Source organism: Cryptomeria japonica, chromosome 3 (assembly GCF_030272615.1).
Source record: "Cryptomeria japonica chromosome 3, Sugi_1.0, whole genome shotgun sequence".
In the NCBI taxonomy this organism is placed as follows: domain Eukaryota; kingdom Viridiplantae; phylum Streptophyta; class Pinopsida; order Cupressales; family Cupressaceae; genus Cryptomeria; species Cryptomeria japonica.
The window spans coordinates 789,768,035-789,795,812 of record NC_081407.1 but is presented as its reverse complement, the minus strand read 5'-3'; the positions used below and the strand labels follow the sequence as shown (position 1 = coordinate 789,795,812).

The window sequence follows — 27,778 nt, the reverse complement described above, 5'->3', positions numbered from 1 at the left end:
CCTTTTTGTACGTTTTGCTAGATCTATTTATCAATTTGATGCATACAGTTGTTGAATATTGAAGTCATGCCTTTGTTGCTTGTCTTGTCTTGAGTGACGTCTATTATTTTTAGGATTGTGTTGGTAGATTTATTCAAGTCATGAATGAAAAGAAAATCTAGGGCTAATGATTGTTTCTAGTCCATACTCACCTTTTTAGCTCAGTAGTAACTTTCATTGGATAGAAAAGAATAGTTTTCAATTCTTAATACTCGGGAGATTTTTGGTTAAAATTGTAGTTAATAATGGATTTCGTTTATGTGTTGTCATGTATACATGTTTTGCATCTCTTGCTAATACCATTTCTTTTTGTGAATGTTTCTTTATTTTCAACTTGATAGCTCACTTTACAATGAATGATGAAAAGGTTGTTGAGATTCATACTTTGCATAATTAATATGTGCCTTTAAAGTCTAGCTTAAAGAATATATCAAACATTGTAAGAAATATGCAACTAAGAGGGTTTTTGTGATTTTCCATAATTTAGTGTTTAACTTTTATTCTCTTTTATACAGCCTAAATGATAGGAAACCAGTTGCAGATGAGGATGAAATTATTGTCATGATTGCTCCTGATTACCAAATGCTACAGAGTGTTGAACGGATTGCATCTTTATTGTCTGACAACTCGGTATTTTCTCATCTTTCCCACCCTCATTTATTTGTTGGCTTTGGCGTGATCTATCTTTGTCCTGTATGCTACTATATGCTCTATATAAAATTTTAAGATAGGAGAGTGAACCATATTCTGTTTTTGGATTTCCCATTTAAAAAATGATCAGGTTGCAAAACTTTTTTAGAATTTTAGTTGTATGAATTGAATATAATGAAGCATGAAAAATATTGTGGAATAGAAAAAATGGGGATAATCAGCAGGGAAACATTATACTCATAAAAATACATACAGTGATAGCGCAAAGTAAACTCCTATAGAAAGACATTAGTTCAATACTTTTTTTTTATTAGTTGAAGATTAGTTTTGACAATGTATTATTTACTTCTGCTACTTTAAATGTACATGAAATTTCTTTCAAAAGACTTGGGGGTGGGGTTGGGCGGGGGAGGGAAGTGGTGTGGGGTGTGGTTATTAGCTTGAAAGATTTCAAATTGCAGGTCATTACATTAACTATAAAATGGATCTTGAAGGCTCTTGATGGACCAGAACTATGAAAAGTCATGATCAGAAACAATATTAGCATGACTACACCTAAAAATAAAAGGGAGATGTTCTTTTTGGGAAATTAACTGTTAAACGTGCTGGTTTGCTAGTTTTCTATAATATATGGAGGGCTTGAGAATTAGCTAGACATTTGTTTGATGTCCAAGATGCATTTTCTTAAACTGAGGGTAAGTATGTCAACTACAGATTCATCTGATGTAATTTAGCATATAATAACAAACACTTGTCTTTGGCAAGAAGCTGCTCTACTAAATGATGTGATGCTAAAGGGTTTAAAAACTTGATACGTTTGTCAATGGTAATTTTAATCTTATGGTATGAAGTTCAAGAAAAATACTAATTTTTAGACTATATATATATATATATATATATATATATATATATATATATATATATATATATATATATATATATATATATATATATATATATATATATATAAAAGAGTATGAAAGATTTCATGGCCATGACACTATTGTTTGCAATGTTGGCTATGGAGTGGATGTCTACACAAACACTTAGGAAATCCCACTTCATGTTAATGCTATTAGTCCTGTGCTCAACGCTTTTGTTTCTTCTATGCCTAGAACTATTGATGCACTTGAGAAGGATTTTGGAAGTGTAAAATGATAATTGTTACATTGATTGGCCACTATGCAATGATACTCAAATGTAAATTGTAAATCTCAGATGGTATCTCGTATGTTAGTATAATGTAAGTTGGTCTGATATTTCTCCAAATGCCTTTTGTGGTCATGGCCTTGGATTGCTCCTTTTCTTATTGATGTTTGGTTCTAGCTGGTATCAGCAGACTGTGTTTCGCCCCCCCAAAAAAATCTACATGAAATTGAATTATAGTTGCAAAAAGCACTTGCTAAAGAGGGCTAGGAGATTGCTATGCAATATTTTTCATGTCCATCTTATTTAGGAAATAAGTATACTTTGTCCACTGTAAATTAAGTTGCACTCGATGAAAAATGGCATAGAAATCAAAGATATTCTGGACACCAAAACAAAATGACCAGGATATAGAAGAAAGCACCAATACTAGTATTTCTACAATTTTCATGGATGGAGAGAGGCGGGGATGGGTTTTGGGCAAGGCAATTTTTTCTAGATTTTGGGGATGCTGGGTGGAAAGATATTACTTTAATATATAAAAATTAAAATACATAAAAAAGTACCTAAAAATAAGATAAACAAACCCATTTCTACTATAGTAATTGATTTAATTCACTAATGGTGATAATCAAAGCCAAGAAAAATAAATCTTGCATCATAGATAGTACACAGGCAGTAGGTGCATTGAGAAACAAGCTCAGAAATCAGGGTTATTATCTGATGCAAATGTCAGTCATTACACCTCATCACCAAATTCTCTGGACTGAACTTAAGAATGAATTTTTTTTTGCCTTGTTTTTAATTTTTTCTTTTTTGTGCTGTTTTCCTAATGCATGATGTCTATGCCACTTAAAGACACTCCATGACTGCTAGGTGCAACTTCCACTCCTTTATGACACTTAAAACATCTTATCATTTGTAGGCACTCATTTTAGTGATGTCTATCACTTAAAACTACCTTTTACCATTTGGGCATCTGTTGACGTGGCTAAAGTCGTATTATCAACTCTCTCCGATCAACGCAGAATAGAATTTGTTGAGTATCCTATCCTCTCTTGTATAAGGAATCCCTAATGCTGTTTTAAGTGATCAAAGGGGACAACCTCAAGGTTCCAAATGTCAGGTCATGACAACGGGGTAGCTCAATGGTTTGATGTGTTTTGCTGGTAACACAAGGGGGCTTAGTTTGCAACAAGCTGGTCTGCATCTGACGATGCTGCGATCCTCAAACTGTGAAAAATAAAAGCAAAAGGGAAGGGTTTAGGAATCCTAAGGATAGTGATGATAACAATTAATGTAGCGGTAGATAGATTTCGATAAACCGATTCTTGTTTCGCCAGAGACACCCTCACAACTCGACAAGAACGGTGCAAGTTCAAAGGAGAAGTGGATTTTCAGACTATGGGGATTCATCTAGGCACCCAATTCTGGTGTGGCTGAGACAAATACTCATAGTTGAACTAGGCACAGTTTTGGGTTCAGACTAACAATGCACGATGACCTACAATCAGTAGGTCCCCAATGGTATGAACCTGAAATACATTAAATACCCCTCACATTTCGCCGTTAAAATTATTGAACTCTAATTAACCAGCTGAAATGAATCCATGCAAGCAAAAGAAAACAAAGACAACAAACACCATATTTCAATGTTCATATATTTGCTTTAGCTGCCATTACAAAAATTTCTTACAATAGCTCTATTATATTCTACTCTGCTAACTGCTAAGATCTATCTAATTTCTAACTCCTAAAAATATAACTATTGAAATCTAACCCTCTAATAGAGAGGCACCCTGCCTTTTATAGATTTTACAATTCGAATCAAGGCCAAGATTGACTGCATCGAAAGGCTACAATATGCCTTCTAGAAACTTGGCAGCCTTAACCCATGCCTAGTTATCTTCAGGTGTCTTCCCAACCACTTTCCCAGCTATCGACCACTATTTGACATCAATTTGGTCAATCAAGTAGTTGAGGAGTAACTGACCTGTGTACCCTTGTTTTATTTTGCATTAATAAGGGGCCCACAGGTAGTTGTTTACATTAAAACAATTCAGTTTTACAATCTGATTTTTTGGAATCAATTCCAATTGTGTATTTCTTAGAATGCACACACTTGTAGCATTCTCTGTGTTCTTCTGTCTTCAATCTTGCTGGTGGACTTCAAATTGTTGTCCGTTGGTGGTGTGTATTCTCGTACTTCGTTTTATGCTATGCAGTGCACTCTTCATTGGTAGTGCTTTGGGAGTGTCGTTTTGATACTGCGCGTTGCATGTTTGCTTCCCGGCCTTGATCACGATCCTATCTTCAATTTGAGCTTTGAGTTGCGACCCTAGCTCCTTCTAGCAACATCAATATGCAAACAATCGATTTCAACTTGAACTAATCACTTCGAAAAATTAAATAAATTTAACAAATAAGCGTCGAAAGACACTTAGCAACTTTTGAATGTCCTTCGTTGAAGCAGACTTGGTCCTTGGAGAGACAATGTGTGATTTGTAGTCTAAGGCGGGGTTGGCTTATCCTTTCGCAAAATTGATAAAAAAAAAACGACTTTGCTTTTATATGCCCCTTTGCTTGGAAACTCAGCCGTTTTAGATGAATTATGAGATTTCTTGCTTTAAACACCTTCCTTCATTTCCCGCGAAGCCTATAAAAATGCCGAGCTTTCTTTGTCTTTACATGTGATTTTACTTGCTTGAGGGAATTTGGGCTATTAGACGACTTTGAGCGAACTTCATTTTGTTTACCTCAGTGGGTAAACAGGAAGAATACAGAAATCGAACAGCAATGTACAATGCAACTATAAAAGAAGTACCAGAATAAGCTTTCCATTAATGTCAAAGGATGTTCATATTATATCCGTCGTCAACATTACATATCCCAACACCCGGAGGTGGTACAATATATGACAGCCGAAGGGGTGCGACACAACCGTCGCGACTCCAACTACCTACCCGTCGGCTAACTAACTATTGATAATTAACATTACTAACTATACACTTTTTCCCGATAACATCATCCCCCCCAAAAAGAGAAGTCGTCTCCGACGACTAACAACAAAATGGAGACAATATAATATAAATATACAACCAAGATAAAGTCAAGGAGGGGGCTGAGGAAGCGTCCCTGAAGTGGAAGGGTGAGATGCGGGTGTGTGGGCCGCCAGGCGGGCGCGGAGCTCATAGCCCTGCTGGGTGCGTGCTGCCACATCCCGCTCTGCTACCAACACCTTCTCTAAGGCAGTCTTGACCATAAGCGCAGCCTCCAGTAGCTCCTTCTCCTTGGTATCGGCCGACTCTGTCATGCGAACCAACTGGGCCTGAACAACATCTAACTCCTGCTGGACGAGACTCCGTGCACTCTGCTCCTCCGAAAGACGGGTGTCCACCGCAACCTTCTCTGCGCGGGCTGTCTCAAGCTGTGCGACCAACTCTGATCTCTCGGCTGCCCACGAGGCTTGTTGTCTGGCCATGTCCTGCTCTAACTCAACTCGAGCAGCCTCGCGAACCGCAGACTCATGCTGTGTCTGGCGTAAGGCATAGTAGGCCTCCTTGTAAACCTGCTCAATCTCCCGGACGAGAGTCGTCACCCTACTCTCCACGACGGGCTGAGGCACACGCCAAGCCTCCAACATCGCATCCGTCTGGGTAACTGGCCACCCTCGCGCCTCAAAACATGGGGTGAAAGCTGCTGGACAGCCGTCTCGCATAAACTGGAGGACCTGCTCTAATTCCTCCACAGCCTGCTGTAGAGCCCGTGTCTGAGCCGCGGCCACCACTCGCCGACCCCTCGTCACCATATCTGCCAAATAAACCTCAATATCCTCTCCAGCTAGCCCCGATGTAGGTACAGGAAGCCCACGTGGTAACTCAGAAGTCTCCTCAACCACACCTGCTGCATCCTGTTGGCACAATGGTGTCTCCCCCGCCCCCTCAAGTGTAGCAGTCGCCTGCTCTGGGCCGGTAGGAACACCCTCTCCAAGGACCTGTCCCTCTGCTGGTGCCTGCGTCTCCGCCGAGGAATCCTCCAGATCCACCACCTCAGTGGGAGGCTCTCGCCGAGGTGAGAGTACAGCTGCTCCTATGGGTGGCATCACTGTCATCTGGAATCTCCGGGTCAGCCAACTCCCCATAGCTGCCACCGATGGAGCTGCACTCAACACCTCCGACCCTCTCTCCCCTTCGGAAACATGTCCTGCGATGGGCTCCTCCAACAAGGAGGCAGCAACCGTTACCACTGCGTCGGATCCCACGACGTCCAGTCGCACCTGAGGCTCCGTCTCAACCATCTCCTCTGCCACGCCTCCCTGCGGTGGACCACACAACTCTGCCGTGCTGTCAGTACATGCCTCTGCGGGAGTCAGTCCTGCGGCTGGTGCACAAGTCTGCTGCGGTGGTATGGCGGAAGGTGCTGCGGCCGGCTGCATGGGCCCGAGTGTAACGGGTGTGCGGCTCTGCCCAAATGCCGGAATCGAAGTACTGCCCGCCGACGACCCCACAAGTGTGCCAAGTGGGAGTGTGGGTGGTGCAAACAACACTCGCTCTCCGGCGGGCTCCATCCTCCCCTCGTCTGTGGCCCGACTGCTACTGTCATCCTCATCCTCCGAATCCTCGGAATCCTCTGCACTGCTGGAAGTTTCTCGCCCACTATCCTGTTCTGCTGCGGTGGTCTCTAATACCCGTTTCCGCTTTGCGGAAGAGTGTCCAATATCCAGGTGTCGCCAATGCATGATAGGAGGCTCACCCTCCGCCAAAGGTCCCTGTGGCCGTACTTCCAACTCAGCCTCTGGCACTGCTTCCCGCGTAGCCTCCAAAAACAGTCCAATGGCATAGTGGGGCATATAAAAGGTGCGCTGCTCCATCATCAAGAATGCGCACATCCGCTCTGATAACAAGGTAGCCCAATCATACACTACACCGTTCAGTAACCTGTTCATCAATATGATCTGTGGCAGAGCGATGTCGGATGCCCTACCCGACCCTGTCAACCTGCTTTTGATGACGTCCATTATGCATCGCCAATGACCCTCTGCGACAAACGACCTACGCATCCCACGACCCTTCGTGGCGTCTACGATGCTCGCCATCTCTGCTGGGGTCAAGTCTCGCGACACTCGCGTAATCCAATGTTCCTTTTCCTCCCGTGTCATCTTCTTCGCCTTCAAGTCCACTTTCTTGCCATGTATGCCTGGGATGCCAAATACTCTCGTGAAATCTGCAGGTTTGAAGGATATGGTGATATCCTTCCCAAGATACTCAAATGTGCTCGTCCGTGAGTGGCTATCAAAGGTATCAACCATATATCGCAATGCTCCCTCGTACTCGCGAATGGCGAACACAGGCATCCGGATAGCCCATTCTACCCCTGCTTTGCGAAGACTTGTCTTCACCAAATTATCATCCGGCGTGTCTTGCCACCATTTCCGACATTCCACCCCATTCAATCCCTCAAAGGTGATATTCTGTGAAGTGGAGGTGTTCTTCCCTCGTGTAGTGGGCTGCTGTGGTGTCTTTTTCTTCTGCCTGGCTTCCATTGTGCCACCTGCTATTCGAACACCTGAAGGAAGAATACGTGCATCCGGCTTCCTATGGCGGCTATCCTGCAACTGTTTTTTCCAATTTCTTTTTCCCGCAGACTCCATTGACCAATTCTTGATTTCCCCTTGTCGGACGGAAAGCACCTAACTACCTCCTCGCAGATAGGCCGTACGGCAGTAATCCCCAACTACCTCTGGCTAGTAAAAAGCTGAAAAAAAAAATCCTCTTGTCCACCTCCCGCACTACTCCGCACGGTAACTTCTTGTCCGCCTAGATTTGTGAACACCGCACGGTAGCTTTTTGTCCGCCTATATGTGTGAACACCGCACGGTAGTTAAAGCAGTTTGTTCTGTCATCAACTTGGTAGAAGCATGGCAGCGAGCAAGAGTTTGGTTTGCTTTAGTTAAACCTGGCCTTCGATAAAAATCAGGCTCTATTCCATTTCGTGCGGTAGCTCTTCGTGCGGTAGCTTTTTGTTTCCTACGCTTTTATCTCCCACGCCTTTATCTCCCACGGCCTTCGGTTTCCACCGCACGGTGGCTTCCCTCTTCCTTCCCTTCGGCTGCTTCTTTTTCTTCGGTGGTTCCCTTACCGCGTGGTGGCGTGGTGGTGCGGGGTTCTTTTTCCCTTGGCTGCGTGCGTGTTTTTTTCCTTCGGTGCGTTTTGTTTCCTTCGGCATAAACCCTTCGGTGCGTTTTATATCCTTCGGCATGTGCGGCTTTATACCCACGCTGGCCTTCGCGGCTTCCATCTCACGGTGGCGTCCACTTTCGGTGGTCCCACCGTCGGTGGCTTCCACCTTCGGTGGTGCCACCGCACGGTGGCTTCCACCGCACGGTGGTGTCCACCGTTGGTGGTGCCACCGCACAGTGGTGGCCACCGTACGGTGGTCTCTTTTCCTTTGTTTTTCTCTTTTTTTTTTTCTCTTTTTTTTTTTCAATTTTTTTTTTTTTTTTTTTTTTTCAATTTTTTTTCAATTTTTCTTTTATATATTTTTTCAAATTTTCATATATATATATATATATATTTTTCGAATTTTCTAATTTTTTTTTTTTTCATTTTCTTTTATTATCTGACTGCGCCTCCTGTCGGGCTGCTCCTGCGCGCTTCCAGCCTCTGGTGATACACTTTCAGTTTTGACCCGTTGACGCCCTCTGGAATTTCCTGTCCGTCGAGGGTCGAGAGCTTGACGGATCCATTCGCTGCGACCTCTCGGATCCTGTAAGGACCTAGCCACTTCACTCTGAACTTGCCGGGCTTAATCTCGTTTCGTCCGTTATACTTTAGGACTAATTGGCCCGGCGTGAACCTCGCCCGCCAAATGTGTTGGTCATGCCAGTATTTCCTGCGTTGCTGGGCCACGTCTGTCACCCATTGTGCCATCGTTCGTCTTTCATCCAACTTATTTAAGGCGTATAGTCTCTCTCGAAGGCTTTCCATGTCGCCTAGCTTGTTGTCAATAGCGATTCTGAGACTTGGCACCATGAATTCCACCGGTACCACAGCCTCCTGGCCGTACATCAATTGGAAAGGTGTCTGCCCGGTGGTTACTTTGTAAGTTGTGCGGTACGCCCAAAGTACTGAAGGCAGACGCTCTTCCCAGTCTTCTTTTTCCACCCCACAGGACTTATAAATTACCGACACGATGATTTTGTTGGTTGCCTCAGCCTGACCGTTTGCCCTGGGATAGTACGGACTTGATAGAGAATGAAAAATTTTGAACTCGGTTGTCAGTAGTCGAATAATATGATTTACAAAGTGCCCCCCTCTATCACTTGTCAGTTGAATAGGTATTCCGTACCGGGTGATAATCTGTTCATAAATGAATTTCGCCGTACTGACGGCGGAGTTGTCTGCCAAAGCCCTCGCTTCGACCCATTTGGTCAAATATTCTGTCGCCACGACAATGTATCTACATCGTTGAGCGCGACTTGGTTTCAATGGATCAACGAAGTCTAACCCCCATCTTTCGAACAACTCTTGAGCATGCGACGGGTTAAGTGGCATGAAATCTCTCTTTAACGGTCGCCCAGCACGCTGACATGTATCACAACTTGTCACCCATTCTCTGGCGTCATTATGCAGTGTCGGCCACCACAAGCCAGCTAGGAGGACCTTCCTTGCTGTCGTATCCGGTCCCATGTGTCCTCCAGCGGCCCCTTCATGGGCTTCTCTCAATACTCCTGGGATTTCCTCTTCCAAGACGCATCGTCGTAGGATCTGGTCAGGTCCCATTTTGTAGAGAAGGCCATTTATAAGTTGGAATGTTCGGCTTCTTAATACAAGTTTCCGTCTTTCACCTGCTGACATTTCCTTAGGAAATTTTGACGTTGATAGGTATTCACTCACACTCGTGTACCAATGAGGAAGGATGGCAATGCGAAAAAGATGGGCGTCCGGAAAATCCTCGCTAACGCCTTCGGCCGGCTCTCCCGACTTGATCCGAGATAGCTGGTCGGCTATGACATGGCTCCTGCCAGGTCTGACAATGATGTTGAACGTAAATTCTTGTAACAGCAACAGCCATCGACTAATCCGCCCCTGGATGATTGGCTTGTTCACCAAATACATCAGCGCCTGGTGATCCACATAAAATGTGAATGGTGTCGCCAATAGGTAATGTCGGAATTTTTGGACGGAGTATACCATGCCGAGGGCTTCTCTCTCCGTCGTGCTGTAGTTCCTCTCTGCGTTTGACAAGAGTCGACTTGCAAAATACACTGGGTGGTCCAGCCCGTGGCTGCCGACCTGTGCCAGGGTGGCCCCTATGGCGAAGTTGGATGCGTCGACATGTACATGGAACTCTTTGTCCCAGTCCGGGTATGTCAAGATTGGTGCACCCACCAACCGTGACTTTAACTCTTGAAAAGCCTCTTCTTGGGCCGTCCCCCAGACGTACGGCTCCCCTCTTCGTGTCAGCCTATCAAGTGGGTATGATACTTGGGCAAAGTTCTTAATAAACCGCCTATAATACCCGATGTGTCCAAGAAATGACTTGACGCCAGTGACATCATCGGGCGCCTCCATCTCCACAATGACCCGTACTTTGTCAGGGTCCGTCTTCAGTCCAGCCTTGCAGACGATGTGCCCTAGTAACTTGCTCTGAGGCACCATAAATCTGCATTTCTTAGGATTTAGGGCGAGGCGAGCTCGTCAGCATCTTTCCATGCATTCGCCAAGTGCTGCGAGATGTGCCTCTTCCGTTCTGTAAATGGACCAGTCGTCCAAGAATGCTTTGAAGTTTCCTACGGACATTTTGTCGAAAATATGGAGGACTATCCGTTGGAAGGTAGCTGGCGCGTTGCACAACCCGAATGGCATTCGGTTGTATGCATAGACGCCATCTTCTACGACAAAGGTGGTCTTCAATTTGTCCTCCTCTGCAATGGAAATTTGATTATATCCCAAGAATCCATCCATAAATGAATAAATTTCATGGTCTTCTACTTCCTCCAGGATGGTGTCTGTGAATGGTATGGGAAATGGATCTTTAATTGTGACAGCATTCAAACACCTGAAGTCTACACAGATTCTTACCTGATCGGCCTCCTTTTTCAAGGATATCACAATGGGTGATACCCATTCACTGGTCTGGACCTTGAAGATGATTCCTGCTTCGAGCATGCGGTCAATTTCGTCATTTACCCTAGCGGCATAATTTTTGTTCATCCTGTATGGTCGCTTCCGTACAGGCACGGCTCCGGGAACCAGAGGGATCCGATGTACACAAAGTTCTTGTGGTACCCCCTTGAGGTCCTTATACGTCCAAGCGAACACATCTTTGTATTCTGTGAAGATTTTGAACGCCGCCGTCTTTAAGACGGGATTCCAGTCGTCGCCGACCAGAATATTTTTCTGTTTTGAAGTTTCTCCAAGGTTTGTAACTTGAAGTGCGGATTCTTCGTATCTTATGGGCTTACTTTTGTCGAACTGGTGCGCTGGTGCGTCATCCATAGGGACATCCCCTTCCTTGTATTGTCCGTATTCTGGCGGAAACTCGTTCATGTCAGGTCCTTCAATCCCCAACATATTGCACCCGTACAATAATTCATAGTCTTCCATTTGCCAATGGAAGAGCCCTCTTAAAGAATCCGTCTCATCCTCAGAACAGGCTTGAATTCCTAAGATGCCTTCGTCATCTGGTTCCCTGCCCTCTTTTCCTTCGTCGGTATCGTCTCCGTCGGACTCTGACTCTGACGCCAACTCTTCACTGACCAGTTGAGTTTTGAGGTCAATGGTATACCTTCGGCCAGCCTTTTCCATGGACAAGGTGTTCTTCTTCCAATTGTGGTTTGCTTTGGCCGCCACCAACCAACCTCTGCTGAGGATGGCGTCGTACCCCTTCTTCAATGGGATGACCACAAAATTCAAGACGAACGGCTGTGTTCCGATCGTCACTGGTTGCGCCATGAGTGTGCCAAGCGGCTTGATGCCGTGTTGGTCTGCTCCCAATAAATTAAAGGTGGACGGCTAGAGAGTAGGTTTACCCAATTTTTTCCATGTTTCCTCTGGCAAGACATTTACTCCCGACCCGCCGTCGACAATTGTGTCGGTCAGGATGGTGCCCAATATACCCATTTCCACCACTGCTGAGTGTCTACCATTGTTGATCGTCAGGGTTAATGGGTCTGCCGCTGTCTCGCCAAGATTGTCCTTGCCATGTATTGGTTGGCCTACTGGGGTTATTATTGCGGATTGCAACAACGTCGCTCGCAAGTGCGGCATACTTTCCAGGAGGTCCTTCATTTTGACGGGTATCTCGACCTGTAACAGTTGGTTTATAATGTTTGTTTCTCCTTCAGAGCGAGAAGTACCCGCAAGCCCCTGTGCATCCTTGCTCCTTGACATCTCCTTCTCCAGTTCCGCTCGTGCCTCCAGTGCCTTTCGTTTTTCCGTGCGGGGGTCTGGATAAGTGGCTGTTTTCGTCTTGGACCTTGTTATGGCGAGTGCATCCTCCGTTTCTACATTCAATAGGTTCACGCCAGATTTGGGACAATTGCCATCATCATGGTCCCCCGGACCGCACCACTTGCAAAGTTTTTGTGGTGCTTCCTCCACTGTACAGTCTCTGGCGAAATGCCCCTAGTGATTGCAAGCTCGGCATTGTATCATCGGCCGCCCTTTAGCGTCGTATTGGATTCGGCTTCTATTATTCGTATTGTTATTATTACCTCTTCCTCGCCTGTTGTTTCGGTAGCCGCCAGACGAGGCGTTGTTGCTCGCAGGCTGGGACGTGCCGGCTGACGCAGATGGTTCTGTAAAGAGAACCTGTTGGCTATGAGTCCTCATATTGTACGGACACTCCTTGGTAAGGTGTCCGGCAATCTGGCAAATATCACAAAATGCTTTTTTCGGACAAGACCCCTTGGTGTGTTCGTTGGTACGGCAGTCCGTGCACCATAACTCCCCTTCGTCGCCCTTGCTTGTGCTTCCTTTGGTTGCCTTTATCTCTCTCATCATTTGTTCCATATCTTTCTGAAGAGCCCGTACCTTCCGATTAGAGTTGTCATCACTGCTATCACTTTTGTCAGAAGAAGAATCATCCTCCGACGAGGATTTATTTTTCTTCTTCTTGGACGTCTTCTGTTCACTTTCTAAATCCATTGCCCTGTTATAGGCGTCGGAATATGAAGAGGGAGGTACTATCTTCATTTTTCGTCTAAGGGATTTCTTTAGACCTTCCACGAACCATCGTTTTTTCAGTCCGTCTGCCGGCTGGTTCTCCATCTTTCCTAGCAGCTCTTTGAGCCGCCGGCTGTAGGTTCGAACAGTCTCGTCCTTCCTCTGTTTCGTGCCGTAGATTTTGGCTACGATCTCATTATCGTCTCTTAGGAGACGAAACTCTGCTTGAAATTCCTTCTTCAAGTCTGCCCATGTGCTAATCTTAGCCTTATTCGTATCCGAAAACCAGTCGATGGCTACGCCCCTCAGGGTTGTGGGAAACTGTGTTACCCACTCGTCCTCATCGGTAACACCATTTGCTCCCCAAATTGTTTCACAAGTGCGACAGTGGCGGACAGGGTCTTCTTTCCCATCCCCATGGAACTTTGGAAGTTTTTGTTTTTGTGCCATACCTTGCCTTTTTACTACTGGTGGCTGTTGTCCTACTCCGGATGGGTCAGATCCTATAAGGGGTGCTTGACCGCCGTGCCCCGGTGTCCCTCCGACACTCCTGGCAGCCCCGGTGTCTTCTCCCTCTCCTGCCTCCTCCCCACTCCCTGGAGTTTTGCTAGCCTCTGGTGTGTGCGGCAAGTCCCTCAACTCCCTCAACTGAGTTTTGGTACACTCTATCCTGCGGCGGGTTTCCGCAAGTAACTCCTCCCGACTCTGTGGGTGGCCGCTGGCCTCACTGTCCCCTTCGGAGCGTTCCTCCTCTCTTCGCTTATACCTCTGTCGCCTTTCCGCTTGCTGTTCAAGGATCAAGGCACGTTGGGCTACTGGACGTTCATCTATATATTGTTGCTTATTTTTGTCTTTATTCAGTGTATTGGGCATTAATTCCCAGACCGCTTTCTATATACTTAATGACATAAAAAGTAGAACACTTTTATTCATTCATAATGTGGAAGACAAGTTTATGCCAACAATATGACATAATTATTACAATAAGTGTTCTTTTATTCCGTCCCGTATGGCTCACGGTTCAAATGCCCCTGACCTGGCGCCATCTCGTTCTGCTTCCCGTTCCTCGTACTGTTGCAAAATTTCTTGGCGTTGCTCCTCCCGGGCAATCTCCTCCAGGCGAGCTTGTTGTGCCAACGATGCTTGTGCTAGCAGTCGGGGGAGATGGTTCATCAACCGATTTACCTCCGGACTCACTTCCAACGCTGTCCACACGACACTTGGTGGGACTTCCGCCTCCGCCGCCTCTCGTCGCACGTAGGTCTGAATGGCTACTTGGAGTAGAATCAAAAATTCTCTCGTCGCAGTGTCTTCTCCTACGTAGAGTTCTGTTTGGGCATCGTCGACCTCCGGGTTCACCTCACCAACGGGTAGGCCCATTGTGTCTGTGCGCCATCCGTGTCTCCGTGTCTCCTGTTCCCGAGTTCGTGTCGGCAACGGCGCCAAATGTTTACCTCAGTGGGTAAACAGGAAGAATACAGAAATCGAACAGCAATGTACAATGCAACTATAAAAGAAGTACCAGAATAAGCTTTCCATTAATGTCAAAGGATGTTCATATTATATCCGTCGTCAACATTACATATCCCAACACCCGGAGGTGGTACAATATATGACAGCCGAAGGGGTGCAACACAACCGTCGCGACTCCAACTACCTACCCGTCGGCTAACTAACTATTGATAATTAACATTACTAACTATACACTTTTTCCCGATAACACATTTCTCTTCTTTTTCTTGCAAAACCATCGAACTTTTAAACACCCCTTTACTTATATGATAAAATCGAGCTTTTGAAATGAAAATGAGTAGTTTTATTTGACTTGCAAAAATGACTTTATCCATATGCCCCCCCTTGGAAAAGTTGTAAACTTAGCTATTCATAGGATAATGGCGATTTTAAGTTCTTTGCAAAACTAATAAGGAGGCCGAGTTTCTTGCTTGTCCTTTTTGCCAAATGATTTCGAGCTTTTGATGAAAATGTGCAATCTCTTTATGACTCTTGCAAAATAATAAAAAGTGCCGAACCTTTTGCTTACTCGCCCCCTTTGCCAAGGAGAGACTTGGCACAATTTGTAGGAGAATGCGCAATTTTAGTTTTGAATGTCTCCCCCTTTGCCAAAATGCGAGTTATACCTCCCCTTGGGCAAAAAACTTAGGTCATTTAAAAGAAATGTGAGGATGCCCTTATAAAAAAACAAAACTCACAACCTTCTTGCAAAATCGCTGAACTTCTATGTTTGTTGCTTTACTTTATTCATCACTTACTTTACAAGGGGAAGTTCGGGCCTTTTAGAAAGAAAGTGTGATTTAAACTTTTCTCTCAAAACCAATAAAAACGCCTAACCTCTTACAAAACTTATAAAATGAAATGCGCGCCATTTTTGCTGAGCCCGTTCATGCCTTTTCAACGAAATGCGTGATTTTACTTTGTTCGCCTTCTGCAAAACTTGACTCTTCTAGGGTAAATGTGAACTTTTAAATTTCTCACAAAATTTATAAATCGATGAACTTCGTCTATCTCGGGCCCTTGATTATGAGGAACTCGGGTTTTTTTAGATAAATTGTGCGATTTACCTTGGCTTCGGTATCCTATTTATCCCTTTGCTAAACTCGCCAAAATGTCGAGTTTCTTCAATTTTGGGAATATTCTCTCCTACACGGGGATGTTGGTGATTGCAGGTGGTCTGAAGGAAGACATTCGAATCTTGAAGCACAAATGACCAACATTCAATGTATTATTGGTCATGAAAGGCTTTGACAAGCTCAACTATTTTGGTAGTTTCTTCTCTCTTTACCAGGGCAAGCAAAATGGGGGTCCCTATCAAAAAGGACGGGGATGTGGTGGAAAATGCACAACAACATCTATTTTGGTTGCTGTTGCCAGTTAAAAATCTTTCATATTGACTTTAGTTTTGTTCTCCACTTGTGCCGACTCATATTTTGCTCTTAGGCCCACCTATATGTTATTGCTGTCACTTAAAAGGTCTATTATAACCTATTTAGTGCTCTTGGTGTGCACTCTTGCCACTAATGAGGTTCTCTTCTGTTTCTTGGTGTGCTCTTAGCGTGCATTGTAATGTCGCCACTTTGAAATAGAATTTAATAATAAATAATAATAATAAAATTAAAATATTAAAAATTAAATTAAAATCTGATGTAACTGTTTGGCTCTGCTGTGACTTTGCACCTTGGAGGTGCCCTTAAACTGTAATTTTTTTGTATATGCACCTTTTGGTGCCTCTGCTGTTGCTAGGCACAGTCTGATCTGATACTCTGTATTGGTGTTCTATGATATTTAATCCAAAAAAAAATAAAAAATATTAAAATATAAAAGTTTAATTAAATATAATTAAAATTTAATTAAATTAATGAATGGACAAAAGACATAAAATGAAAAGTTGTCTCCCTCAAACATGAGATATAAAAGGGAGAAGAAAACCTCATTTAAGGGGGGATACTTTGGGGAATCAGAAGTGGAGATCTGATTGTGAAAGTTTGTGTCCCTTTCAAAAGGCAAAGATAATGAGAGTTGCACTCTTTCAAAGGGTGCTGATGGTGAAAGGGCGTGTCTCTTGCCAAAGGGCATACATGATGAAGAGGTGTGACCTCTCCCTCAAATGGAGAGATATGAAGGAAAGGAATTGAAAGAATCCAATATCATCACTATCTATCAGATCAGATCAGAACCGTTATTAATTACAGGCAGTAACATTCTTGTTCTTGGTGATATGCGTGGGGATGTGTTTAATATGTATGCTTAATATATGAAGCCTGATGATGTTCTTATGCAGAATTTAATAGTAATATTAATATAGACTGTAATATGTATGACAGTCATACTTAATTGCATATATATTCATAACACATGAGAAGTTAATATATTCATAGCCTAGTCCTTGATCTTTCGTTAATGCCTTCATGAGGATAGGTTGGTTTGTGTAGGGAAAGGCAGAGTAATTCCACCTTTAAATAGGTGAGCCCCAAGAGGTGGTATTGACGGGACCCTTGGGCCAAGTGGAGGTGGTTTCCAAGTGGAGGTGTTCATGAAACCGTTGGGCCTACTTGTGGAGGTGGTTTCCAAGTGCCCTATGACAGTAATTCCCCGTCCTCCTTTAGGGTTAGGAAAGTAGTAAGGATGGCCTAATATAATAATTATTGATTGTATTATGAATAATCAATTGTTCTCTAGTTTAATAATCTGATTAAAGCATAACAATGTATGCTAATGTATGTAAGTCATTGAGAAACAGGCAGCCTCCTAGTAGGGGGCATTACATGCATTTTGGTTAGTATTTGTCACTTAGCTTTATGTTTTCTTGGTCCTCGTGCCTATTTCATCCTTTCCTATCACTTGAGACTCTTGCAAACTATCTAGACACCTCCTTAATGTGTTTGCCTCTTAAAGATAATGTCCCTTGCTAGGATATTAGCTTACTTTACAAATTTTCAGAAGTAGAACACAAAACCTAGCACTTTTTGATCACCGAGATCTCAAGATGGAAAAGGTGAGAGGATATGGTAGTTGGAATGTGAACAACAAGCAATATACTTCACTTATGGGAACCAAGTCACACAGTTTACAATTCATGCAAAACTGGAAGATAAACATGCTGATTGAATAAATGCTTGTTTTTCCACTTTGTTGATTGATAGTTTGCTTGATTTGATCTTTGTTGATTGATAGATTGCTTTATTTCTTGATGAGTGATGATGTATTGATGTTTGCTTGGAATGATCTCCCCTCTATGCTTTATTGGTGAAAGAGTCACCACCTTTCACAAGAATTGAGTCACCACCCTTCATTGCTGCATTTGATAATAATAATTTATATGCAATTTGATTTCTTCATTCCACATTGATGATTTATTAATTTGTTGCTTGATGATCTCGTACCAATGAAATGATCTCCCTTTTATATCTTATTCTTCAAGGAGTCGCAACCTTTCATGATTTCTGCCCTTTGCAAGAGTCACGAATATTCATCCTTAATTGCTGTCTTTTGAGAATAGTCATTTATTGCCAAATCGATTGATTGTTTGCTTCTCAATTGATGATTGATGGATGTCCTCAAATAAAATGATCTCCCTTTTGTATCTCATGTTCAAGGGAGCCACAACTCTTCGTTTCATGCCTTTTGACTTTTAATTAAACTTAAATTTTAATTATATCATATATAATTTTTTTTATTTTTTTAAATATTTTAATTTATTATTTATTATTAAATCCCTTTTCAAAAAGGGGACATTACATAAAATCATCCAGTTCTAATTCTATCCTAAACCAGTTATACAATCCAAGTACACTGAAAAACCTCTAAAATATAGTACATTAGTGGATTTCATTGTGTGGTAGCATTTTTAAGGATAATTCCATGTTTTCATGTGTGTATACAAGTATAAGAGATGTGGTTGGCAACAAAATATCCATACCACAGATTTTTTATGGCAAATTAGAAAACCAGGAAAAAATAACCTCAGGACAAGAGACAACCATAAAGCTTAGCATAGTATAATCATCTTATTTGCTTCCATCTCCTCTCCTTGATGTGCTTTTGCAGTATGACAGTTTGTGAGAATTCGGTGCAATGCCCCATAGATGATTCTTACCTCATAAAAATGAATAAAATATTTGTTCTATTGTATTATGTGTTTGTGCAGGCACACATTATGATGTGTAAAATTCCTTATTGGGGACTGACTGTAATTACTGAGTGCTGATTGTAATGAATTGTTTATGACCAAACTATGTAGAGGTGTATGGTTTAACTTAGCCAGTAATTTATAGAATTTCATTCATCAATAAATATCATACAGTCCGACTTTAACTTTCCTGTTTTATTGATCATTATACTATTGACTGAACAGACATTGTACACAATCAATATAATATAATTAAATGTCCATGGTGCACCTGTTAGTTCGCTGGGTTGACAGTGCCAAAGATCATCACGGTAGTCCTCCAGAAAGTCTCCGTATGTCCATTGGTTGTTATCGTGGAATACATATATATCTGTGCATACCGATGTTTCACCATCTGAACTCTACCCCCACTGATCTTCTGAGGATGCTGACGTTCCACCACCCGAATTCTATTTCTGCTGATCTGCTACGGAATAAACAATAGAACCACGATCTGTATTCCCATGCGTTATGCAATACCACGCGGTAGGGAATATAGCCCGATATCGGGCCTGCTGGTCACGCGATATGCAATCCTCCTTGTCACGCTATATGCAATGTTCGGGTCGTATTGTCACTCTGTCTACCTCCGCCCCGATACAAGCAATAAGAATATGAAAGTGTCTGGTCACTTTGTCGGAAGTTCACCCCCGATATAAGTATGAGAAATATAAAGAAGCGTTCTGGTCTCACGGCATTCCACAGAGATATCAACACGATTTTCCCTCCAGTTTCATGTTGCCACATCTCTGTTTACGCTATCATGTTCCCACCACTAGGTCAGTCTTCACCGACGAAAGGAGGATTGAATTCTGTTGGTATTCCACTACACAGGAATGAAAGTCTCTGTATCTTCCTCAATCTCCCTCAACAACTCACGCTATGTCCATTTATTCACCTATGAAGGAGTTTTACGAACTAACTTTATTCAAGGAACGTTAACATTATATTAATTATTTATATTAATCCCAGATTAGAATATTAATATAAAAATAATTAATATCGTGCTATCTTTATTTTCATCGTTTATTTAGTGATTTGGGGAACATTACATGATGGCAGAAGATCCCATTCCATTTTTTGATAAATTTCTCTCTAGTTTGATAGACTACGTTCTAATTTTCTTCATTCTATTTTTTCATGGTGTAAATATTCTCATATAGGATTCATTTGGTCAAGGTCCTATGATTTGATCTCTCTCTTTTTGTCTATATGTATACAGCCAAGACCACTTGTTATGTGGAACCCTCGCCTATTTAGTGGAGATGTTGGAATTGGTCTTAATGTGAGACGCCTACGAGAGACATTTTTGAGGTAAGAGATACGATTTAATTTTAACATTCTCATGTTTAATATAGTTGAATGTTATTTATGAACGCAAATATTATTTGCAACAGGATAGTTAGCCAGCATATGATGTGTTACACAAAGTGTTAACTATAATGTGAATAACTAGGAGGTGCAAGCATTTGTATGCTGCTCTTATGATCCATCCAAAATGTGTCACATTCTTGTATTCATCATTCTTGTCCATGTAGTAAGGCAAGGTAGAACATGCTACTAGATCCCATGCTGGATATTTCCAATGCTCATAATCAGTTGTAATATACACTCCTAATTTTATTTATTTGAAAATTTCACCAACTGTAAATGAGATACAATTCAATGTCTTCAACACTTTCTGATCACCAAGATCCTAAAGTGGGCAAGGTAAGAGCATATGGTGCTTCCAACCACACAACTATCTAAATAAATGCAATCACAGAAGTAATGGTGGCAAGCTGACTAAAGCATGTAGATGGCATAGCCAGCCTAATCAACACCTTTTCAGTGGATTGCGTGAATACAAAGCAAGCCACTGGCAATTTTACACTTGACTCAGACCAAAATGGTTGATAATGCCAGATCTTTCAATACCAAAACTGGTTAAATAAACACTAAAATGGTGGATTACGAAAGGCTATAAGAACTGGCAGTAAACCATCCAATTTACAATATGATATGCATGTGATATTAAACCCTTCGGCAGTTAGACCATCCGAAGTTTTAAAAGTTTGTTTTGAAATAAACATTAAATATAGAAAATCATTCCTACAACATCAAAATCATTAATCCAACTGAGGTATGTTAGCGGCATTATTGTACACGAACATAAGACTAGTTAACTGTGTAATTGTTTTGGTTAGTTGGCAACCGAGGGGTGGTCGTTGCGGTGCGAGGGTTGGCGCTCGCACCCCCTCGGTATCTTTATATACTTCGGAATGTAACTTGCAACACACAATTATGAATGGAATAACATCTCTTATACTTGTTTGATATCTATGGCGTTATTATTCTGCATTACGTGCTTTATGTTTTAAGTTATTCACTCGAGAGGGCAAACATTTGGCGCCATTGCCTAGACGTACTCAGGAACGGAAGACGCGGATGGCGCATGGACACGATGGGCCTACCCGTTGGTGAGATAAACCCAGAAGCCGACTACGCGCGAACAAAACTTTACACAGGAGAAGACACCGCAACGAGAGAATTTTCAATTTTGCTCCAGGTTGCCATCCAGACCTATGTCCGATGAGAGGCGGAAATCCCACCAAGTGCCGTGTGGACAGCGTTGGAGGTGAGCCCGACAGTAAATCGGTTGATGAACCATCTTCCCCGGTTGCTTGCACAGGCATCGTTGGCACAACAAGCTCGCCTGGAGGAGATTGCCCAGGAAGAGCGACGCCAACAGATCCTTCAATAGTACGAAGATAAGGAAGCAGAATGGGATGGCGCCAGGCCAGGAAGGAATTGAACCTTGAATCTTCTATATTCAAATAAAAGTGTCATTGACACGAGTTGTATTTGAGGAAATGAATTAATAAAGACGTGTTTTGATTTATGTATTGTGAGTTATGGAAATGTGCGACAATTAATGCCCAACCTATTGAATAAAGATAGAAATAAAAAAAGTAGAAACGGACGAGTGGGAGGCCGCGCAGAGGGCCTTGATTGTGGAGCAGCAAGTAGAACGTAGACGGAGGTTGAGCCAACTTGCCGAAGGACGACCTGCCAAAGGGTGGCTCGAGGGGAACCAAGGAGGTGTCACGGAGGGTGCTGAAGCCGACGGAAATTTCTACGCGTCGCCAAAGCACCGTAGGGTGCGGAGCCACGAAGAGTTTCTGGAGGAAACAAGGTTACGGCGGAACCTAGTCGAAGAGACTCAGGATCAGTTTAGAAACTTATCCCTTACACCACAGAGTGAGGATCATCAAAGGGAGCCAGGAGTGGGCGAGGGTGAGAACGAAGGGGAGGACAACCGTACGGCTGTAAGTGCAACACATGGCAGGCAGAACACCGTACCCCCAGTCGCCCACGCAGGACACACCACGGGCGCCGGAGGGAGCGATACAGGGGCTTAGACACAGCAACAGCCACCTTAGGGGAGACGACCCCCATCAATGGTGAGCAAACAGAAACTACCGAAGTTCAATGGCGACGGGAAGGAAGATCCTGTCCGCCATTGTCGAACGTGCGAAACCATATGGTCAGCAAACGGTGTTACCGATCAAGATGAATGGGTAACACAATTCCCAACAACCTTGAGGGGAGTGGCCATAGACTGGTACTCAGATATGGACAAGGCCAAAGTCGGCACATGGCCCGACCTGAAGAAGGAGTTTGGGATAGAGTTCTGCCTCTTGAGAGATGACAACGAAATAGTCACCGAGATCTATGGAACGAAGCAGAACAAGAACGAGACTGTCCGAGCCTATAGTCGGCGGCTGAAGGAACTATTGGGAAAAATGGAGAGTCAACCAACAGATGGGTTGAAAAAGCGATGGTTCGTGGAGGGACTAAAGCATTCCCTCCGAAAGAAGATGAAAATCGTTCCACCTACATCGTACGAAGACGCATACAATAGAGCGATGGATCTCGAGAGTGAGACCAAGACATCGAAGAAAAAGAAGAAGGATAGCTCGTTCGAGGAGGATGATTCGTCACAGGAAAGCAGCAGCGACAGCGAGGCTGGCAAACGGGTGCAAGCGCTCCAGAAAGACATGGAGTGAATGATGAGGGAATTCAAAACAATGAGAAGCATCGGTTGGACCGAAGGGGACATATGGTGCACTGAGTGCAAAGAGGAGGGGCACACAAAGGGTACTTGCCAGAAGAAGGCATTCTGCGAGATTTGCCAAGTGATGGGACACTCCACCAAGGAGTGCCCGTACAACATGAAAACCCGGAATACGCAAATGAACCAGGTGCTATTCACAGAGCAGGCCACAATGTCCGCACCAGCGGGTACGGGCCAACAAACAAACACAACGACATCATTTGGAGGATACTGGGATAACAGATGCGGCGACAGAAGAATAATAACAATAACAGAAACCGGATCTAGTATGACGCCAAAGGCCGGCCAATGATCCAGTGTAGGGCCTGCAATCAGTGGGGACACTTAGCCCGCGATTGCACAAAGGAAGCCAACCCTCAGCACCTTTGTTGATGGTGTGGGCCAGGTGACCATGAGGACGCAAATTGCTCGAAGCCTGGTGTAAACCTTCTAAACATAGAACCCACGAAGGCGGAAGTATTGGCAATCACCAGGGCGCAGGCCAAAAAGAGTGCATACCCAAATCCCCGCACGGAGACCGAGAGGGTGCGGGAAGCAAGAGACGAGATCACAAAGGAAATGGCCGCACAAAGGCTGAACAGCCAACAGACCGCAAGTCCGCTACGGACGAGGGGAGAAGAGGAAATCTTACGGCAAATATTGCAGATGGAGGTACCCGTGAGAATTCAAGACCTCCTGGAGACCATGTCGTAGCTAAAAACCACTATCTTAAACTCTGTACCTTCACAGGTGAAAATGAGGGAGGTCGTGAGCCCCACAGCCGACTCTGCGTTAAGGGAGGTCCTAAGCCCCACGGTCGACCCCATGTTGTTGGTAGTCAACAACGGACACCAATCGGCGGTAGTAGAAATGGGCATACTGGGGACTACCTTGACAGACACTATTGTGGACGGAGGGTCGGGAGTAAATGTGCTCCTAGAAGTGACATGGAAAAAACTGGGAAAGCCTACCTTGTGGCCCCCCCCACGTTCAACCTACTAGGGGCAGATCAACATGGGATTAAACCCCTTGGTACCCTCATGGGCCAGCAAGTGATGATTGGCACGCAGCCCTTCGTGCTGGATTTTGTAGTAATTCCCCTGAAGCAGGAAGGGTATGACGCCATCCTCGGGCGTGGGTGGCTCATTGCAGCAAAAGCGAACCATAACTGGAAGCGTAATACTCTATCCTTGGAAAACGTGGGGAGGAAGTACGTGATCGATCTCCGTACGCAGATGGTGAGTGAGGAGTTGGCATCCTCCTCCGACTCGCAATCTGAGGGAGACCAGTTGGCGAAGGGCAGAGACGGACGCCGCATGGAGCCTAGTGATGAAGGGGTGTTAGAACTGGAGGCATGCTCAGGGGACGATGGGGACTCCTTGAATGGCCTCTTCCATTGGCAAATGGGAGATTATGAACTATTTACACCCTTGTGCAGCGTATTGAGCATCAAAGAAGAACTAGATATATTTCCCCCAGAATATGGCGAGTACAAGGAAGGGGAGGCCTCGGTGAATGAGAAGTCGGCACACCAATTCCCGAAGGGGGAGCCCATTAAATATCAGGAAGCCAATTTAAAGGAGACAAATCTCGGGGGGACGAGTGACCCCAAGATCATCCTTGTCGGAGATGACTGGAATCCAGTGCTGAAGGCCGCAGCCTTCAAAATTTTCCTTGAATACAAGGATGTCTTTGCATGGACATACAAGGACTTGAAGGGTGTGCCCCTAGAGTTGTGTACACTGAATAACATTGGTACCGGGAGCCCAGCCGGTGAGGAAGCGAGCATAATCTTCAAAGTGCAGACAAGCGAATGGGTGTCTCCCATTGTGATATCCTTCAAGAAAGAGGCCAATCAGATCCGGATCTGTGTAGACTTCCGGTGCCTGAACGCTGTCACTATTAAAGACCCGTTTCCCATACCCTTCACCGACAGCATCTTGGAGGAAGTAGCTGGACATGAAATCTATTCCTTCATGGATGGGTTCTCTGGGTACAACCAGATATCCATCGTGGAGGAAGATAAGTTGAAAACAACCTTCGTGGTGGAGGACGGTGTGTATGCATACAACCGAATGCCCTTCGGTCTATGCAATGCACTTGCCACCTTTCAACGCATCATCTTGCACATCTTCAACAAGATGTCGGTGGGGAACTTCAAAGCCTTCCTGGATGATTGGTCTATTTACAGCGGACAGGACATCCACTTAAAAACCCTCGGGGAGTGCCTAGAGAGATGTCGGAGGGCACGGTTGGCCCTCAACCCGAAGAAATCTGGATTCATGGTACCACAAGGAAGATTGCTGGGACACATTGTGTGTAAAGAAGGATTGAAAACGGACCCGGACAAGATTTGGGTAATAGTAGAAATGGAACCTCCTACTGACGTCACAGGGATAAAGTCCTTCCTTTGGTCATGTGGGGTACTACAGGAGGTTCATCAAGAACTTCCCTAAGGTGTCCCACCCGTTGGATAAGTTGACATGGAAAGGGGAACCATACATCTGGATAGAGCCACAAAGCAAGGCCTTTGAGGAGCTGAAGACAAGGTTGATGGGAGCACCCATATTGGCATACCCGAATTGGGATAAGGAATTCCACGTTCACGTGGATGCCTCAAACTATGCCATCGGAGCTACATTAGCCCAAGTAGGAGGACACGGGTTGGACCACCCCGTTTATTTTGCTAGCAGGTTGCTCTCGAAGGCGGAAAAGAACTATAGTACCACAGAATGCGAAGCCCTCGGTATGGTCTATGCCGTACAGAAATTCCGTCATTACCTCCTGGCCACACCATTCACATTTTATGTGGACCACTAGGCACTCATGTACTTGGTAAACAAGCCTATTATCTAGGGGAGGATAAGCCGTTGGCTATTGCTACTACAGGAGTTCACATTTTTAATTATGGTAAAACCGGGGCTAAGCCATGTCATAGCCGACCAGCTGTCCTGGATTAAGTTGGGGGAACCTCTAGAGGGAGTAAATGATGATTTTCCGGATGCTCACTTGTTCCAAATAGCCGTACTCCCTTCGTGGTATAGGAAGATTGGAGAGTACCTGTTGACGTCTCGATTTCTGGAGGGTAGGCCTCTAGGGGAACGGAGAAAGCTCGTATTAAGGAGCAGGACTTCTTTGCTCATCAACGGATTACTCTACAAAATGGGGCCGGACTAGGTATTAAGGCGTTGTGTCATGGAGGAAGAAGTCTCGAGCGTATTAAGGGAGGCACACGAAGGACCCGCAGGTGGACATATGGGCCCAGACACTACAGCCCGCAAGGTCCTTTTGGCAGGACTGTGGTGGCCAACCGTACATCACGATGCCAGGGAGTGGGTCGTGGGGTGCGACACTTGCCAACGGGCGGGCAAACCTCTGAAGCGGGACTTCACGGCCCTCAACCCGTCGCACGCACAGGAACTCTTTGAACGATGGGGACTCGACTTTGTAGGTCCTCTTAAGGCCAGCCGCACACGACGGTGTCGGTACATTGTGGTTGTGACAGAATACTTGACCAAGTGGGTGGAGGCGAGGGCTCTCCCAGATAATTTGGCAGTAAGCACGGCGAAATTTATTTACGAACAAATCATTACACGATATGGTATACCTATTCAGTTGACCAATGACCGAGGGGGCCACTTTATGAACCATGTCATACGATTGTTGACCTCATAGTTCAAGATTTTTCACTCATTATCGAGCCCGTACTACCCACGTGCCAATGGCTAGGCGGAGGCTACAAACAAAATATTGGTATCCGTAATTTACAAGTCCTGCGGGGTAGAAAAGGAAGATTGGGAGGAGAGGTTACCCTCTGTACTATGGGCCTACAGAACGACTTACAAAGTGACCACGGGTCAGACTCCGTTCCAACTCATGTACGGGCAAGAAGCGGTGGTGCCACCGGAATTCATTGCGCCAAGCCTTCGCATTGTAGTAGAGAACAGACTCGGGGATATGGAGAGCCTGAGGGAGAGACTGTATGCCTTAAGTAAGTTGGACGAAAAAAGAATGCTGGCACAATGGGCCACAGAGATAGCCCAGCAAAGACAAAAGGTCTGGCATGACAAGCACCTTCGGCGAATGAAGTTTAGTCTTGGACAGCTAGTGTTGAAATTCAATGGGAAGAACGAAATCAAACCAGGAAAATTTAAAGTGCGATGGCTAGGGCCCTTCAAGGTACGCGAGGTCAATGCCAACGGGGCGATCAAGTTGTGGACACTTGACAGGAAGGAGATACCAGATGCCGTCAATGGGTCGAAATTAAAGGTTTATCACGAACGAAGGGAACTTGGACCCTCCAGTTTGGATGTTTGTCAGTCTATTAAAAGATAACGAAAAAAAAGTACGGTCCGTACGACAACCGTACCGTACGAAAAAAAGAGACGTGGGGCCACCGTACAGTGACCACATCGGCGGTGGATGCCACCGTGCGGTGAACACCTACACACCGCACACATAAACCCCCGCACAACATTAAATGCAACAAGAAATAAATAAAAAGAAAGACGTGCCCGCACAGCCCCGCACACGCTCGCACCAGCATAAAGAAAACCACACAGCCCATGCCAGAAGTAAACCACACAGCCACGCAAGGGAAAAAGGACCGCCACGCACACAGGTAGACCACGCAGCCCACGCAAGGAAAAAAAAAGGGAGAAGGAATCCAAGGAAAAAAGAAGGAGAAGGTCGTTACGAAGGTGTCCAACGACTGTACGATTTTTAACCAGAATTCAGTTATACCAGAGATTAATGGATTCAGCAGGGAAACGAAGTTGGAAAAAACACCTGCAGGCTTCCTCCAGTAGCAGCTAGAGGGATAGCAATACCAGGGTTTTATCATCAGGCGTACGTGTTGCAGGCAGCACCATGGATGCTAGTGCCCGACAAAAGCAAAAGTAGAGAGCACCACAGGCTGCCCTATGTGCGAAAAATACATTAACACCCCAGAACATCACCTTTGATGGCCTGAATGGGTCGGAATGCCGAAAATGG

The 27,778-nt window shown here is 44.5% G+C and overlaps 1 protein-coding gene across 2 annotated transcripts in view; it reads left to right on the top strand.

Annotated features, from left to right (window-relative positions):
- LOC131069600 (uncharacterized) overlaps positions 1 to 27,778 on the top strand; it is a 186,753-nt gene that overhangs the window by 97,597 nt on the left and 61,378 nt on the right. For both annotated transcript variants that reach the window (XM_058005127.2, XM_058005126.2), the window contains exons 5-6: positions 555 to 669; positions 19,910 to 20,001. In XM_058005127.2, the coding sequence (XP_057861110.2) occupies positions 555 to 669; positions 19,910 to 20,001 (207 nt within the window). The remainder of the gene's footprint in view (positions 1 to 554; positions 670 to 19,909; positions 20,002 to 27,778) is intronic.